This window comes from the organism of the source record quoted next, unplaced genomic scaffold (genome assembly GCF_019419815.1).
Source record: "Pyrus x bretschneideri cultivar Hongxiangsu unplaced genomic scaffold, Pyrus_bretschneideri_v1 Contig36, whole genome shotgun sequence".
NCBI lineage: Eukaryota > Viridiplantae > Streptophyta > Magnoliopsida > Rosales > Rosaceae > Pyrus > Pyrus x bretschneideri.
In genome coordinates, this window is record NW_025999679.1 from 2,655,392 (window position 1) to 2,672,636 (window position 17,245).

General features: G+C 38.1%; 1 protein-coding gene across 1 annotated transcript; it reads left to right on the forward strand.

The window, feature by feature from the left end:
- Positions 1-14,037: 14,037 nt before the first annotated feature.
- Positions 14,038-15,837, forward strand: LOC103950480 (senescence-specific cysteine protease SAG39-like). The gene is made up of 2 exons (XM_009361692.2): positions 14,038-14,958; positions 15,139-15,837. The coding sequence occupies exons 1-2, from the start codon at positions 14,523-14,525 to the stop codon at positions 15,729-15,731; spliced, it is 1,029 nt and encodes a 342-aa protein (XP_009359967.2). The 5' UTR covers positions 14,038-14,522; the 3' UTR covers positions 15,732-15,837.
- Positions 15,838-17,245: the final 1,408 nt, after the last annotated feature.

A 17,245-nucleotide genomic window follows, 5' to 3' on the forward strand; every position in this document is an offset into this window, starting at 1 on the left:
TGTAAGGACGATGAATGTAACCAAACTAGGCGTGAGGGTTACGAGCCGGCTACTTATCAGTGAGTGGGCAGTTATTTTTCAGTATATATATATATACGTATGCTTGACGTATTTCCCAGAAAACGTATTTTAAAAGAAATACGAATTAAATATCCTGTCATATATGCATCATATTTTAATATGTGCATTACCATAATTATGCATACTGTTGCATGGTGCTGAGGAGGCCCAGGTAAGCTACATTTGAAATACATTTGATATACGTATGAAATACGTTTGGAATACGATTGAAATACTATCATCACATGCATTAGTAGTGGCATACATTTATATATGTGTATTTGGTGATGTGGACGCACAGGTAAGTGCCAGGTAAGTGGTATTCATGTTTGTTTTCGGTAGTAGCTTGAGATGCTTAGAGAGCTCATAATCTACACCCCTGGTGTTAGTGCTCCCGCCCAGAGAGGGGCAAAGTCCTTCACGTGATGTTCACCCGCACCACACGCTCAGCTTGGATCCAAGTAGGTGCACAGGCTTGTCGTACAGACCACATTAGGTGGTTCCGACTCGTAGGTGACCCGCGATTATTCGCACAGTCTTCACGTGATCGTAGCACTATAGCATAGATATTACACCCAGTCCTGTCGTACAGACCACATTAGGTGGTTCCGACTTGTGTGCAGATTCAGTTATTGAGTTGAGATTGGAGCTCTATATGCAGCCGTACAGGTCACGTTAGGTGACTCCCGGCTGCCAGATTATATGTTATTGATATGAGTTATGCTTGAGCACTTACATTTCATTATGAGTTTCCGACATGGCATATTCTTGAGCATGAATGATATACCCTTGAGCATGTTTGGCATATTTATACATACGTATATATGTTTATTTTCTGGGAAGTATACTTGTTTTACGGCGAGGGGTTAGTATATTCAAAGAGAAAAGAAGGTTTTGAATAAGTTTGTTTTGCTGACCCACTCAACTTTGTTTTGCGCCCCTCCAGGTTAAAGATATCAGAGCTTGGTGGCTACGAGGAATCCAACGGTGTTCTGACAGAATGGCCAAAAATTAGGACTCACCTTTGGGTGTTTCATCTTAGAAATTGTATATTTAAAGCTTCCGTACTGTGAAAATGGTTACGTCACTCTCACGTGACGGCCAGCATGCCCTCCTTTGGGACGGGGTGTGTCAATATTCGTGGAAATAAATCTCATTATAAAATCTTATCTTTATCCTTACAGAAATTGAACGGGAATGAATTTTGAATCGGATGGCTCACCCAACGGGAAAGGCCTTGACCCTGCCAACTAAAAGAAGAAAGAAAAGAAAAGAAGGAGAAAACAACTTCTTTGTAATTCTCTAGGAGTCATATTTAAATTTGAATACTATCAATAAATTTTACATCAATAGTCCCGCGATGATTTAGTAGCAGTGGCTGGCAAAGTTGATTTCTTACTTATTATATTAGGACCTGCAGATTTTTTGGTGCATCACATTCATGCATTTACAATTCATGTGACGGTATTAATACTCTTGAGAGGTGTTTCATTTGCTCATAGTTTGCATTTGATATCAGATAAAGAAAATCTTTAAAATGAAAAGAAAATGAAAATATGCTACATTGACCTATCATTTGTTCAATTTGGTCGATCTGATACTTAGTTAATTCTTTTATGTTTATGTTCCCACTGATACCTAATAAATAACAAATCTTAATGGCTTTTTAGGTCCAATTCCATCAATTTTTGTTGATTCAATTCTTACTTGTTCATCGGCAAAGCGTAAAGTAACCAAATTTCCTCTAACAAAGGTAAACTAACTATATGGGGGTCTTCTGTTAGTGATATTATCTGCTCAATCAGTTAATTTTTTTTATGCCCATAAAGCTAATTAAGTTTTGTGGATGTACAAAATCAGCGAGACTTTGAAACTATTTAAAGTGTTAAAGTTTGTGACATTCTCACGGTTTCTCCATCACCTAGTAAGGATAATATGTAAAGAGATAGAGATAAAGAAGTAAACACAAGATGTACGTGGCTCACCCTAAGTTGGGCTATGTCCACGAGGGTATAGGAGTTCTCATTAATAATGAAGAGTTTACACAATACATAGGTTCAACATAATCATCATTAGTGAGGTCTAATGACGAGTTTAAGTACAATAATGGCATTAGGGATTAATTGAGGAGAATGGTTTCCTTTTATAGTTGAGAAGAGTCTCCGGCTTTCATCTGTGGTCGATGTAAGATTCTAGAAGGTTTATTCTGATGTCGCACCACGTGTCGCATTGTGATTGACATCTTGGTTTGGTAGAAACTCTTGTGCTTCGGATGGGTTCCTTAGTACAAATTCTTCAGTGGGTCCTTCAAGGTATGAAGTTGATCGATACTCAGTAGTTTTCCGATTTGTGAAATATGGTACAAACAAGTTTAAAGAGAGGTGGTCATCTTAAGCGTAATTAGAGGTGGATTGTCATTTAGTATTGCGGTATAGTGTTATTCCTCTTCACATGTAAGTGAAAGGTCTTAGGTTTGATTCTCGTTAAAAGAGAATTTGACTCACATTATTGCTAGCCCATTGTGAGGTTAAATCCGCCACTCATTTTGCCTTAGTGTAGATAATATTGTTTGTTTCAAAAAAAAAAAAAAAAAAAGTAGAGGTGGATCAATTTGACTGGAAGCATTAGGTGGCGTGACTTGTAGAATTAATTGTAATTATTGTCATTGATGGGTTATGTTTTCTATGGACATGGAATATCACTAATATCCGATCCATATCTCTGTTATTTTAAAGTTGTGTAGGGGATTTGCTTACATGATGAAGTAAGAAGTGAAAGGTGGCCGCTCTACTTAGTGCATAAGCTAAGTATAGAGGAATTAGTAATGTTATTCATACTATATTTTTAGATCACATTTTTATACCATCTTAGGTGGCATCTGATGTGGACAGCCACATCATTTGAAAAATTTGCAAAACCCAAGGAAAGGAAGGAGAAAGACTCCTTGTATCTCACAATCATCATTTAATTAATTAGTTTTTCTTAATTATTAGTTTATTAAATAATGAACTAAATTTACAAATCTAATTAATTCAAATGATGTGGCTATCCACATCAAATGCCACCTAAAGTGGTATAAAAATATGGTACAAAAACATGGTATGTTAACTTCTTCGGTTTAGAGGCTGCTTTGGTTACAGAATTTAGATTTGCTTCTAAGTTTGTGATGAATCTATAATTTGATAAAAGATCTACAACTGACATTTTGAGTAAAGCAATTTACAACTTATTTGGCAAGTCGAGCATTAGCAACACACATGCACCAATTTGAGGGACATTGTTAGCATAAGCTAACTTGTAGGATGTTGATTCATTGTTATTATTGTTAGAGATATATGATTCCTATTTTAATTTTATTTCCTATTATAATTAGAAGTAGAAGATGGAACACAAACAAATTTTGCTAAGCAAACCCTAATATCTCTCTAGGTTTGAAACTACTTCTTTAAAAAGACTTTTTGCTCTAAACCACTTTCAGTAAAAACATTATTAGAAGCACATTAATTTTTTTTAATAATACGCAAGTAGTCTCTGAAAATGCACTTGAACTGTTTTTTGAAAGAAGCGTCGTAAAATAGGCACACAACAGGTGCTTCTTCTAGGAAGTACTTCGCATGTTTTTTTTTTTAATCTAGATAGACTTCAAACCTCTTCTGCCAAACATGGTCAATATTGTACACTATGGCCTCGTTTGGCAGCTCGGACTGTACTGACTATTTTTGTTGGATAGGATAAATAGCCACCGGATAATACTGACTAAATTAGTCGCGCGTTTGGTGCAGTATCAGACTAATGATCGTCTTACTGTGTTTGGTATTATACCGAATAGGAGGAATTAAACTTAAAAAAAAAATTCAAAAAAAAAAAAAAAACTGAAATCATCTCTTTTGTTCCCAATCTCTCCGCCGCACCCCCCTTCCCTCCCTCTCTATCCCTTCTTCTTCTTTCCCGTTTGCTCCCCTAAACTAAACCTCACCACAAAGGCAGCAACACGAAACCCAGCAAAACCCACCTTTCAGCCCAACAAAAGTAGAAAGGTTATGAAGGATATGACCCAAAGGAGGGAGATGTGTTCTTTAGCAATTAAAAATTTATAAAATTAATTGCAAAAATTTGAGAGAAAAACAACAATTAGATTCAATCTGATTGAAAAAAAAAAAGTTGGAAGAAAAATAGGAGGGCAGAACAGAGAGAGAAGAAGAAAAATTGCAAGAAAAATAGGAGGAGGGCAGAACAAGGAGGAGGAAGAAGAATCTCAGATTTAGAAGTGGAGGAAGAACCTTGGATTCAGAGGAGAGAGCAAGTGATGTGAGAGGAGTAGAGCGAGCGGGTTTGCGTTGATCAGAGAAGGAGGAGGAGGAGAAGTTGCAGGAGGCTTGAACAGAGGAGGAGGAGGAGGAGGAGAAGTTGCAGGAGAGCGGAACAGAGAAGGAGGAGGAGGAGAAGAACCTAGGATTCAGATTAGAGAGCAAGCGATGCGGGATGGAGAGAGCGAGAGAGGTGTGTTCTACTCGACTAAATAATACCGAGGTTTTGGGCGGGATAACTAAGCGGGTATCAGCTGGATAAAGAAGGTGGGGTCGGATTATTTAATCCGGTGGTTATTTAATCCAAAGAGATACCAAACACTGTACTTCGTATTATTAGTACTATCCGGTGCCTTTTTCGGTGTGCCAAACAGAGCCTCTATATTTGTTTCTAGGATTGTAAGTTGCTTGAAATAATTCGAGCTTGCACTGAGTTTGGCTCGTTGAAGCTTGGCTTGTGCAAGAACCAAGAAAAGATTAATTCGACTCGATTAAAAAACAAACCAAGCTTGAGCAGACATCTTCGGCTTGTAAAGCTTGTGAATAGCTCAAAACATTTTACGAGACACTCAAGGTAGGCTTGAGCTCGGCTAGGTAATTCAAGCTTCACAAGTGTTAATATATAGGGTAAATCTCAATTTACTACCCTCAAGTTTCGTGGTTTTCAACATTTGGTACATAAAGTTCTTTTCAGTCTTATACATCCTTTAGTCAAACTGTTAAGTTTTCTGTTAACTGATGATGTGGCACTTATGTGGACAATGAATGGGTGCCACATCTCATTAAGGGGTCCACGTGGAAATTTTTTAATTTTTTGAAGGGGTTAAAAAAATTCAAAATTCAAAATTAAAAAAAAAAAAAAAAAAAAAAAAAAAAAAAAAACCGCCCGTCTTCTACCTCCCTCAACCCCTTCCCTCCCTTCTTTCCTCTGCAACCTATATCCTTCCTTCTCTCTACTCTGAGGTCCTCTCCTGCCACTCCGACCTCCTCGCCCAGCTTTCTTCCCTCCATCACGCCAATCACGCCCTCTCCACCGTCTGATCTTCTGTTGCTACCCTCCAGTCCTCCCTTCGCCACACCCGATCCGAGCTCTCCGACCCCTTTGCCTCCATCCGCACCCTCACCATCCAGCTCCAAAATCTCCATGCCTCATTCGATGTTTTCCACCACCTCTTAGTCCAAGCGACCTACCCCAATGGTTTCCCCAGCAGTAGCCCCCATAGAAACCTAGAAACAACTACAAGAATCCCACTGTGCAACCACCTTACCCACAGGCCCTAGCCACCCACCGTCAACCTCATCCCATGACCTAGACCTGCGGCAGCAAGCTTCAATTCCTTTGCAGAGTCCGCAGCTTCAATTCCTTTGCAGAAGCTCTTCTCATCACCGACCTCACTCTCTCTGCAAACTTCAACCCAAAATCACAGCAAGTTTCAAGCAATAAGATATAATTTCAGATCAAGGATGAAGGCGACAAGGTCTCCAGCGAAGGGAGAAAATTGCTTGGACGATGGTGGGGATGGGTCTTCTTTTCTCCATGTTTGTGTGGTTAGGAATGGAATTTATGAAAGAGAATTGGAGATGAAATTGGGGTGGAGACGACAGAGAATGGGATGGGAGTGGATCAACGGGGAAATGGATGTGGTTTGGACACGAGCCCTGGGTAGAAGCAAGGAAGCAAGTAAGCAAGGAAGAAAAATCGACCGCAATTCTGGAGAGACGGGGCTGTCAAATCTTCAAGGAAAGTGATGAACAGTGGGGCAATATGGACGTAGGGGAAGGTAGTGGTTGCATACAGAGAAACGGGATCGTCGAAGAGGATGAAGGTTGAGTGGGTGGAGTCGAAGAGGGAGGGGGAATGATGGATGTGCAGACGTTGGGGTAGGTGCTGAGGAAAGAAGGGATGAAGAAGGGAGGGGGTCAGGGTGGGGAAGACAAAAGGGTTCTGGTTTTTTTTTTTTTTAATGACACGTGGTGCCCAATCATTGTCCACATGGGCACCACGTTATCAGTTAACGACAAACTTAATAATTTGACTAACGGATGTATGAGATTGTCCCAAAATTAACACTTTAGGTATGACTTTGGGACGAAAAAAAAACTTGATGTACCAAATGTTGAAAACCACAAAACTTGAGGGTAATAAACTGAGATTTACCCTAATATATATATATATATATATATATATATATTGAATTTTTGTTTCGAAATGGTTTTAGAAATGATGAAAACATTTGGGTAGGATACCAAACGGGCCCCAAGACACGGGGGCTAAAACAAGTAGATTTGCAGAGGAATTTAAGTGGTAACAGGAGAACTGATTAAATTTTTGATTAGAAATGTATGTTACTTCAAGAAACTAGTTGTTATAACTGTTTACTCTCTGGTGTCTCAGATGTAAATTCATAGCTGATGGAAGGACATAAACGTTGATCTCATAACTTAGTTATGGCTTGTATGTAGGTACTTGATTCCACAGAGAAGGCTGTTGAAAGTAGCTTGGAAAGCACTGGCCATGCCACCACATGGGCGATAGATATATACTCAAAGACGTCCAAAACTACTTGTTTCACATGGCTTCTGATGTTTGTAATGACATGCGTATTCATCATGCTGGTTCTTTTAATTCGCGTCACTTAACGGTATGTTGTGTTAGGAAGACTGATCTTTCGTCCCATAATTTCTACGTATAATTTGCAACGTTGAACATCGACAGTTTATGAATAGATATAATCTCGGAGCATAGCATTGTTGATGGATCATCAGAAATGAACAGGGAATGGATTGAAATGTTAATGATACTACGACGCTAGTCACCGGAACATTTCAAAGTACTGCACTGCAACTTTCATTGGTGAAGGTCCTGCTACATATTGTAATTAGAATTAGCAGATGTTAACGTACTAGTTTCTACTCTCCAAAGGGTTGTACACCATGTAAACAAGCAAAGAACCATGTTAGAAACGTCTCACATGAGCCTAATTTTAACATGATATCACACCAGTTATTCCTGCGTTAGTTGACCTGTTTGCGTTGTGTTTTTTGGATCATTGATGCAAATTGGACATTGCAAGAGCGGATCTCTCATTCCTCTTCCCCTATCTATCTTAAGGCCTAGTTTGGTATTGCTGTGCATTTTTAAAAAAACTACTTCTGTTGTGTTATGGTATTTAATGCGATAAATTATTATAAAAAGCATAATGTGGGGTTAAAAATTGTAATTTGGTAAAATATGTGGGGAGTATGCTTGCTATTTGAAAATTTTAATAAGTGTGCAATGATTACTATGCTTTGAAAGAAAGAAAAAAAAAAACTTTAGAAACATGGTAGATCCTACTTAATGCTACTTTTCTATGCTTTTCTATTCTCATTGACATCATTTTTAAGAAAAATACGCCTTTTTTTTATTTTACTAAATAAATTTGATGTTCTAGGTTTTCTTAATAAGCTCTATTTTAAAAAACACCACAATTGCAAGCCAGCTCTAAGAAAAGGCACTTAGCTTATTCATGTCTAAGTAAGGAGAAAGTTGCATGCGTTATGACAATGAGGTTTACAATTTGAGCCTACTTTTCCAACTTAATCAGTTCTGCATATTAACAAAGTTACATTTGTTTTGACCTATATGAACAAGTAAGCGCATAAAGACATATGTTTAGCTACTAATTTATCGTCACTTCAAATTATAAAAAAATAATAATAAACAAACAAATAAAAGCCTGGTTTATATCAGAACATTTTACAGGGCACGAAGATTGCAGATCAACTTTTGGAACACGGTGATAGCAACGCCCGCCATTCTCTTCTCTATATAAACTGTGAAGCAGTCTACCATTTGGGTATAACCTTCTCTCCCATCCATTTACTTCATCAAATCCCAGTAGCTTCCGTTACTAGCTTTACACCATGGAGTACATCAACCAGTACTACTGCAAATGTATTATTTTGGCTTTGATCTTCATGCTGGGAGCCTTGTCTTCTCAAGCCACTTCTCGCACTCTCCAAGATGCATCAATGTACGGGGGATACGAGCAATGGATGGCTCGTTATGGACGTGTATATTCTGACATTAACGAGAAGGAGAAGCGCTTCAATATTTTGAAGGAAAATGTTGCGTTGTGATTGGCATCCTGGTTTGGGAGAAACTCTTGTGTTTCGACATGGGTTCCTTAGCACAAATTCTTCAGTGGGTCCTTCAAGGTATGAAGTTGATCGATACTCAGTAGTTTTCAGATTGGTGAAATATGGTACAAACAAGTTTAAAGAGAGGTGGTCATCTTGAGCGTAATTAGAGGTGGATTGTCATTTAGTATTGCGGTATAGTGTTATTCCTCTTCACATGTAAGTGAAAGGTCTTAGGTTTGATTCTCGTTAAAAGCGAATTTGAATCACATTATTGCTAGCCCATTGTGAGGTTAAATCCGCCACTCATTCTGCCTTAGTGTAGATAATATTGTTTGTTTCAAAAAAAAAAAAAAAAAAAGTAGAGGTGGATCAATTTGACTGGAAGCATTAGGTGGGGTGACTTGTAGAATTAATTGTAATTATTGTCATTGATGGGTTATGTTTTCTATGGACATGGAATATCACTAACATCCGATCCATATCTCTGTTATTTTAAAGTTGTGTAGGGGATTTGCTTACATGATGAAGTAAGAAGTGAAAGGTGGCCGCTCTACATAGTGCATAAGCTAAGTATAGAGGAATTAGTAATGTTATTCATACTATGTTTTTAGATCACATTTTTATACCATCTTAGGTGGTATCTGATGTGGACAGCCACATCATTTGAAAAATTTGCAAAACCCAAGGAAAGGAAGGAGAAAGACTCCTTGTATATCACAATCATCATTTAATTAATTAGTTTTTCTTAATTATTAGTTTATTAAATAATGAACTAAATTTACAAATCTAATTAATTCAAATGATGTGGCTATCCACATCAAATGCCACCTAAAATGGTATAAAAATATGGTACAAAAACATGGTATGTTAACTTCTTCGGTTTAGAGGCTGCTTTGGTTACAGAATTTAGATTTGCTTCTAAGTTTGTGATGAATCTATAATTTGATAAAAGATCTACAACTGACATTTTGAGTAAAGCAATTTACAACTTATTTGGCAAGTCGAGCATTAGCAACACACATGCACCAATTTGAGGGACATTGTTAGCATAAGCTAACTTGTAGGATGTTGATTCATTGTTATTATTGTTAGAGATATATGATTCCTATTTTAATTTTATTTCCTATTATAATTAGAAGTAGAAGATGGAACACAAACACATTTTGCTAAGCAAACCCTAATATCTCTCTAGGCTGGTTTGAAACTACTTCTTTAAAAAGACTTTTTGCTCTAAACCACTTTCAGTAAAAACATTATTAGAAGCACATTAATTTTTTTTAATAATACGCAAGTACTCTCTGAAAATGCACTTGAACTGTTTTCTGAAAGAAGCGTCCTAAAATAGGCACACAACAGGTGCTTCTTCTAGGAAGTACTTCGCATGTTTTTTTTTAATCTAGAAAGACTTCAAACCTTTTCTGCCAAACATGGTCAATATTGTACACTATGGCCTCGTTTGGCAGCTCGGACTGTACTGACTATTTCTGTTGGATAGGATAAATAGTCACCGGATAGTACTGACTAAATTAGTCGGGCGTTTGGTGCAGTATCGGACTAATGATCGTCTTATTTATACTGTGTTTGGTATTATACCGAATAGGAGGAATTAAACTTACAAAAAAAATTCAAAAAACAAAAAAAAAAAAACTGAAATACTGTGTTTGGTATTATATCTTTTGTTCCCAATCTCTCCGCCGCACCCCCCTTCCCTCCCTCTCTATCCCTTCTTCTTCTTTCCCGTTTGCTCCCCTAAACTAAACCTCACCACAAAGGCAGCAACACGAAACCCAGCAAAACCCACCTTTCAGCCCAGCAAAAGTAGAAAGGTTATGAAGGATATGACCCAAAGGAGGGAGATGTGTTCTTTAGCAATTAAAAATTTATAAAATTAATTGCAAAAATTTGAGAGAAAAACAACAATTAGATTCAATCTGATTGAAAAAAAAAAAGTTGGAAGAAAAATAGGAGGGCAAAACAGTGAGAGAAGAAGAAAAATTGCAAGAAAAATAGGAGGAGGGCATAACAAGGAGGAGGAAGAAGAATCTCAGATTTAGAAGTGGAGGAAGAACCTTGGATTCAGAAGAGAGAGCAAGTGATGTGAGAGGAGTAGAGCGAGCGGGTTTGCGGTGATCAGAGAATGAGGAGGAGGAGAAGTTGCAGGAGGGTTGAGCAGAGGATGAGGAGGAGGTGGAGAAGTTGCAAGAGGGCGGAACAGAGAAGGAGGAGGAGGAGAAGAACCTGGGATTCAGATTAGAGAGCAAGCAATGCGGGATGGAGAGAGCGAGAGAGGTGTGGTCTACCCGACTAAATAATACCGAGGTTTTGGGCGGGATAACTAAGCGGGTATCAGCTGGATAAAGAAGGTGGGGTCGGATTATTTAATCCGGTGGTTATTTAATCCAAAGAGATACCAAACACTGTACTTCGTATTATTAGTACAATCCGGTGCCTTTTCCGGTGTGCCAAACAGAGCCTATATATTTGTTTCTAGGATTGTAAGTTGCTTGAAATAATTCGAGCTTGCACTGAGTTCGGCTCGTTGAAGCTCGGCTTGTGCAAGAACCAAGCAAAGCCTAATTAATTCGACTCGATTAAAAAACAAACCAAGCTTGAGCAGTCATCTTCGGCTTGTAAAGCTTGTGATTAGGTCAAAACATTTTACGAGACACTCAAGGTAGGCTTGAGCTCGGCTAGGTAATTCAAGCTTCACAAGTGTTAATATATAGGGTAAATCTCAATTTACTACCTTCAAGTTTCGTGATTTTCAACATTTGGTACATAAAGTTTTTTTCGTCCCAGAGTCATACCTAAAGTGTTAATTTTGGAACAGTCTTAAACATCCGTTAGTCAAACTGTTAAGTTTTCCGTTAACTGATGATGTGGTGCTTATGTGGATAATGACTGGGTGCCACATCTCATTAAGGGGTCCACGTGGAAATTTTTTAATTTTTAGAAGGGGTTAAAAAAATTCAAAATTCCAAATTCAAAATAAAAAATAAATAAATAAATAAAAAATAAAAAATAAAAACAGCCCTTCTTCTACCTCCCTCAACCCCTCCCTCCCTTCTTTCCTCTGCAACCTATATCCTTCCTTCTCTCTACTCTGAGGTTCTCTCCTGCCACTCCGACCTCCTCGCCCAGCTTTCTTCCCTCCATCACGCCAATCACGCCCTCTCCACCGTCCGATCTTTTGTTGCTGCCCTCCAGTCCTCCCTTCGCCACACCCGATCCGAGCTCTCCGACCCCCTTGCCTCCATCCGCACCCTCACCATCCAGCTCCAAATTCTCCATGCCTCATTCGATGTTTTCCACCACCTCTTAGTCCAAGCGACCTACCCCAATGGTTTCCCTAGCAGTAGCCCCTATAGAAACCTAGAAACAACTACAAGAATCCCACTGTGCAACCACCTTACCCACAGGCCCTAGCCACCCACTGTCAACCTCATCCCATGCCCTAGACCTGCGGCAGCAAGCTTCAATTCCTTTGTAGAGTCCGCAGCTTCAATTTGCAGAAGCTCTTCCCATCACCGACCTCACTCTCTCTGCAAACTTCAACCCAAAATCACAGCAAGTTTCAAGCAATAAGATATAATTTCAGATCAAGGATGAAGGCGACAAGGTCTCCGGCGAATGGAGAAAATTGCTTGGACGACGGTGGGGATGGGTCTTCCTTTCTCCATGTTTGTGTGGTTAGGAATGGAATTTATGAAAGAGAATTGGAGATGAAATTGGGGTGGAGAGGACAGAGAATGGGATGGGAGTGGATCAACGGGGAAATGGATGTGGTTTGGACACGAGGCCTGGGAAGAAGCAAGGAAGCAAGTAAGCAAGGCCTAAAAATCGACCGCAAATCTAGAGAGACGGGGCTGTCAAATCTGCAAGGAAAGTGATGAACAGTGGGGCAATATGGACGTAGGGGAAGGTAATGGTTGCATACAGAGAAACGGGATCGTCGAAGAGGATGAAGGTTGAGTGGGTGGAGTCGAAGAGGTAGGGGGAATGATGGATGTGCAGACGTTGGGGTAGGTGCAGAGGAAAGAAGGGATGAAGAAGGGAGGGGGTCAGGGAGGGGAAGACAAAAGGGTTTTGGTTTTTTTTTTTTTTTAATGACACGTGGTGCCCAATCATTGTCCACATGGGCACCACCTTATCAGTTAATGACAGACTTAACAGTTTGACTAACGGATGTATGAGATTGTCCCAAAATTAACACTTTAGGTATGACTTTGGGACGAAAAAATACTTGATGTACCAAATGTTGAAAACCACAAAACTTGAGGGTAATAAACTGAGATTTACCCTAATATATATATATTGAATTTTTGTTTCGAAATGGTTTTAGAAATGATGAAAACATTTGGGTAGGATACCAAACGGGCCCCAAGACACGGGGGCTAAAACAAGTAGATTTGCAGAGGAATTTAAGTGGTAACATGAGAATTGATTAAATTTTTGATTAGAAATGTATGTTACTTCAAGAAACTAGTTGTTATAATTGTTTACTCTCTGGTGTCTCAGATGTAAATTCATAGCTGATGGAAGGACATAAACGTTGATCTCATAACTTAGTTATGGCTTGTATGCAGGTACTTGATTCCACAGAGAAGGCTGTTGAAAGTAGCTTGGCAAGCACTGGCCATGCCACCACACGGGCGACAGATATATACTCAAAGACGTCCAAAACTACTTGTTTCACATGGCTTCTGATGTTTGTAATGACATGCGTATTCATCATGCTGGTTCTTTGAATTCGCGTCACTTAAGGGTATGTTGTGTTAGGAAGACTGATCTTTCGTCCCATAATTTCTACGTATAATTTGCAACTTTGAACATCGACAGTTTACGAATAGATATAATCTCGAAGCATAGCATTGTTGATGGATCATCAGAAATGAACAGGGAATGGATTGAAATGTTAATGATACTACGACGCTAGTCACCGGAACATTTCAAAGGACTGCACTGCAACTTTCATTGGTGAAGGTCCTGCTACATATTGTAATTAGAATTAGCAGATGTTAACGTACTAGTTTCTACTCTCCAAAGGGTTGTACACCATGTAAACAAGCAAAGAACCATGTTAGAAACGTCTCACATGAACCTAATTTTAACATGATATCACACCAGTTATTCCTGCGTTAGTTGACCTGTTTGCGTTGTGTTTTTTGGATCATTGATGCAAATTGGACATTGCAAGAGCGGATATCTCATTCCTCTTCCCCTATCTATCTTAAGGCCTAATTTGGTATTGCTGTGCATTTTTATAAAAACTACTTCTGTTGTGTTATGGTATTTAATGCGATAAATTATTATAAAAAAGAATAATGTGGGGTTAAAAATTGTAATTTGGTAAAATATGTGGGGAGTATGCTTGCTATTTGAAAATTTTAATAAGTGTGCAATGATTACTATGCTTTGAAAGAAAAAAAAAAAAAGAACTTTAGAAACATGGTAGATCCTACTTAATGCTACTTTTCTATGCTTTTCTATTCTCATTGACATCATTTTTAAGAAAAAAACGCCTTTTTTTATTTTACTAAATAAATTTGATGTTCTAGGTTTTTTTAATAAGCTCTATTTTTAAAAACACCACAATTGCAAGCCAGCTCTAAGAAAAGGCACTTAGCTTATTCATGTCTAAGTAAGGAGAAAGTTGCATGCGTTATGACAATGAGGTTTACAATTTGAGCCTACTTTTCCAACTTAATCAGTTCTGCATATTAACAAAGTTACATTTGTTTTGACCTATATGAACAAGTAAGCGCATAAAGACATATGTTCAGCTACTAATTTATCGTGACTTCAAATTAAAAAAAAATAATAATAAAAAAACAAATAAAAGCCAGGTTTATATCAGAACATTTTACAGGGCACGAAGCTTGCAGATCAACTTTTGGAACACGGTGATAGCAACGCCCGCCATTCTCTTCTCTATATAAACTGTGAAGCAGTCTACCATTTGGGTATAACCTTCTCTCCCATCCATTTACTTCATCAAATCCCAGTAGCTTCCGTTACTAGCTATACACCATGGAGTACATCAACCAGTACTACTGCAAATGTATTATTTTGGCTTTGATCTTCATGCTGGGAGCCTTGTCTTCTCAAGCCACTTCTCGCACTCTCCAAGATGCATCAATGTACGGGAGGTACGAGCAATGGATGGCTCGTTATGGACGTGTATATTCTGACATTAACGAGAAGGAGAAGCGCTTCAATATTTTCAAGGAAAATGTTGCGTTCATAGAATCTTCCAACAATGATGCAAACAAACTTTACAAATTGAGCGTCAATCAATTTGCAGACCTTACGAATGAAGAATTCAAAGCCTCGAGAAATAGATTCATGGGGCACGAATGTTCCGCAAAGACGACTTCTTTCAAATATGAAAATGTTACTGCACCACCAACTGTAGATTGGAGAAAGAAAGGAGCTGTGACACCTGTCAAGGACCAAGGCCAATGTGGTAATCAATTTTATTTATAACTTGGAACTTCATTAAACGGTTTCTAGTACTCTAACTATGATTTACTTGCAATATTATACAAATCTATGTCTATTAAATTAACCACTACTTAATTTATGCCAAAAAAAAAAAAAAAACAAAAAAAAAACACAATATCTTACTGCAACAAAATACTTGCAGGATGTTGTTGGGCTTTTTCAGCGGTGGCAGCCATGGAAGGAATTACTAAGCTTACAACTGGTAAATTGATATCTTTGTCTGAGCAAGAGTTGGTTGACTGTGACACAAGCGGTGTAGATCAAGGTTGTGAGGGTGGTTTGATGGATGATGCATTTCAATTCATTAATCAAAACCATGGGCTTAGTACCGAGACTAATTATCCTTACACTGGTGTTGATGGTACTTGCAACACCAAGAAGGAGGCCAACCATGCAGCCAAAATAACTGGTCATGAAGATGTGCCTGCAAACAGTGAAGAAGCCCTTCTGAAGGCTGTTGCAAATCAGCCAATTTCTGTTGCCATTGATGCTGGAGGTTCCGATTTTCAATTCTATTCAAGTGGTGTCTTTACAGGAACTTGTGGCACGAGTCTTGATCATGGGGTTACCGCTGTTGGTTATGGAGTCAGTGCTGATGGGACTAAGTATTGGTTGGTTAAGAACTCATGGGGCACTGAATGGGGTGAAGAAGGATACATAAGAATGCAGAGAGGTATTGAGGCAAAGGAAGGTCTTTGTGGCATTGCTATGGAAGCCTCTTACCCCACTGCATAACTTGAATTACCATCCAAATCAATGCCTACAATATCTAATACCCTGGACGTGTATATCGTAATATGTACATGATGAACTTGTACGTTTAGTACAATATGCTATATGGTCTGCGCATCGGTAGTACCAAGTTTATAATTACAAATGAAGAACTTATTCGATCTTTTAGTTGAATTGTCTAGTTACGCTAAATTTAACCACTTGCTAAAATTAGGTTTATGTGTTAATTCTCTGATATGATTCATCCCCTCGAAGGAGGTACATATATAGTCAACAAGCCTTCTAGAGCAAGAATAATAATAACTCCTAATTCTAATTACAGTAGGAAACGAAACCTAAATAGGAAATGTAACCCACTAATTAGTAATTACAATTAATCCTACAAGTCAAGCTGCACTAAAGTGAAAAGTCTTAGGTTCAATTCTCACCACACACTATTGCTAACTCATTGTGAGGCTTAGCCCACTCCCCCATCTCTTAGTGTCGATAATATCGTTTGTTTAAAAATAAAAATAAAAAAATTGGTGCATATATGTTGTTGATGCCCGACCTGCTAAATGGGTTGTAAAATGCGTTGCTCAAAATTGCTTTTATTAGCATATCGGCTAATTGGTTCTTCAACTTCACAAACAAAAATTGAACAATCAGACCTTCCAATTTCTCTTTGATGAAATATTTATCCACCTCAACATGTTTGTTGCGATCATGTTAAACTAGATTATGAGCAATTTCAATTGCAGTTTTATTGTCACAACATATATTCATATGAATTCAATTCCCAATTTAATTCCTATTATTGAGGGACATATACTAATTTTATAATATTTTCAACTACAGATCGGGATACAAACCAAAGGTCTTGAGCGACCGATCCGGCAAAACAACTCAAAAGATAAAGAAGTATAATTAATTTCTTCATGCTCGTTCCAAGTTCAAAGTACCATTAGTGCAAATGAGAATCTCCTTTGTTACATGATTTCTTCTTTATATAGATAGATGTTGGATCTATGGAGCAATTACTTAAAAGTAGATTTTGTACAACAATCCTTCCTATCTCATAGAAAAGGATGCCATGATTCTGAACCAATCTAACATGGAATCGCAAATCCTAAGTTTGTCCATGAAGAGCATATCAAATTATATTAGTGTCTATAATTGATTTCTTCTGTGTAATACTAATCGATGGGGCCTCATTGGTAAGTGCTACCAGATCTCGCACATATATTAACTCATATATCATTTTTTGTCATTTCAATTGTAATTACAATTTATTAGGAGATGAAATCATAAGAGTAGATGATTCGTCAAAAAATTGGATGATAGCTACATTTTTTGTGCATGACAAGATTATTAGTTACTCGTTGGGAACAACAGCAAATAGTAATTTTTTGGCATGCATATTCGTGGAAGTAAATCTCATTATAAAATCTTATCTTTATCCTTACAGAAATTGAACGGGAATGAATTTTGAATCGGATGGCTCGCCCAACGGGAAAGGCCTTGACCCTGCCAACTAA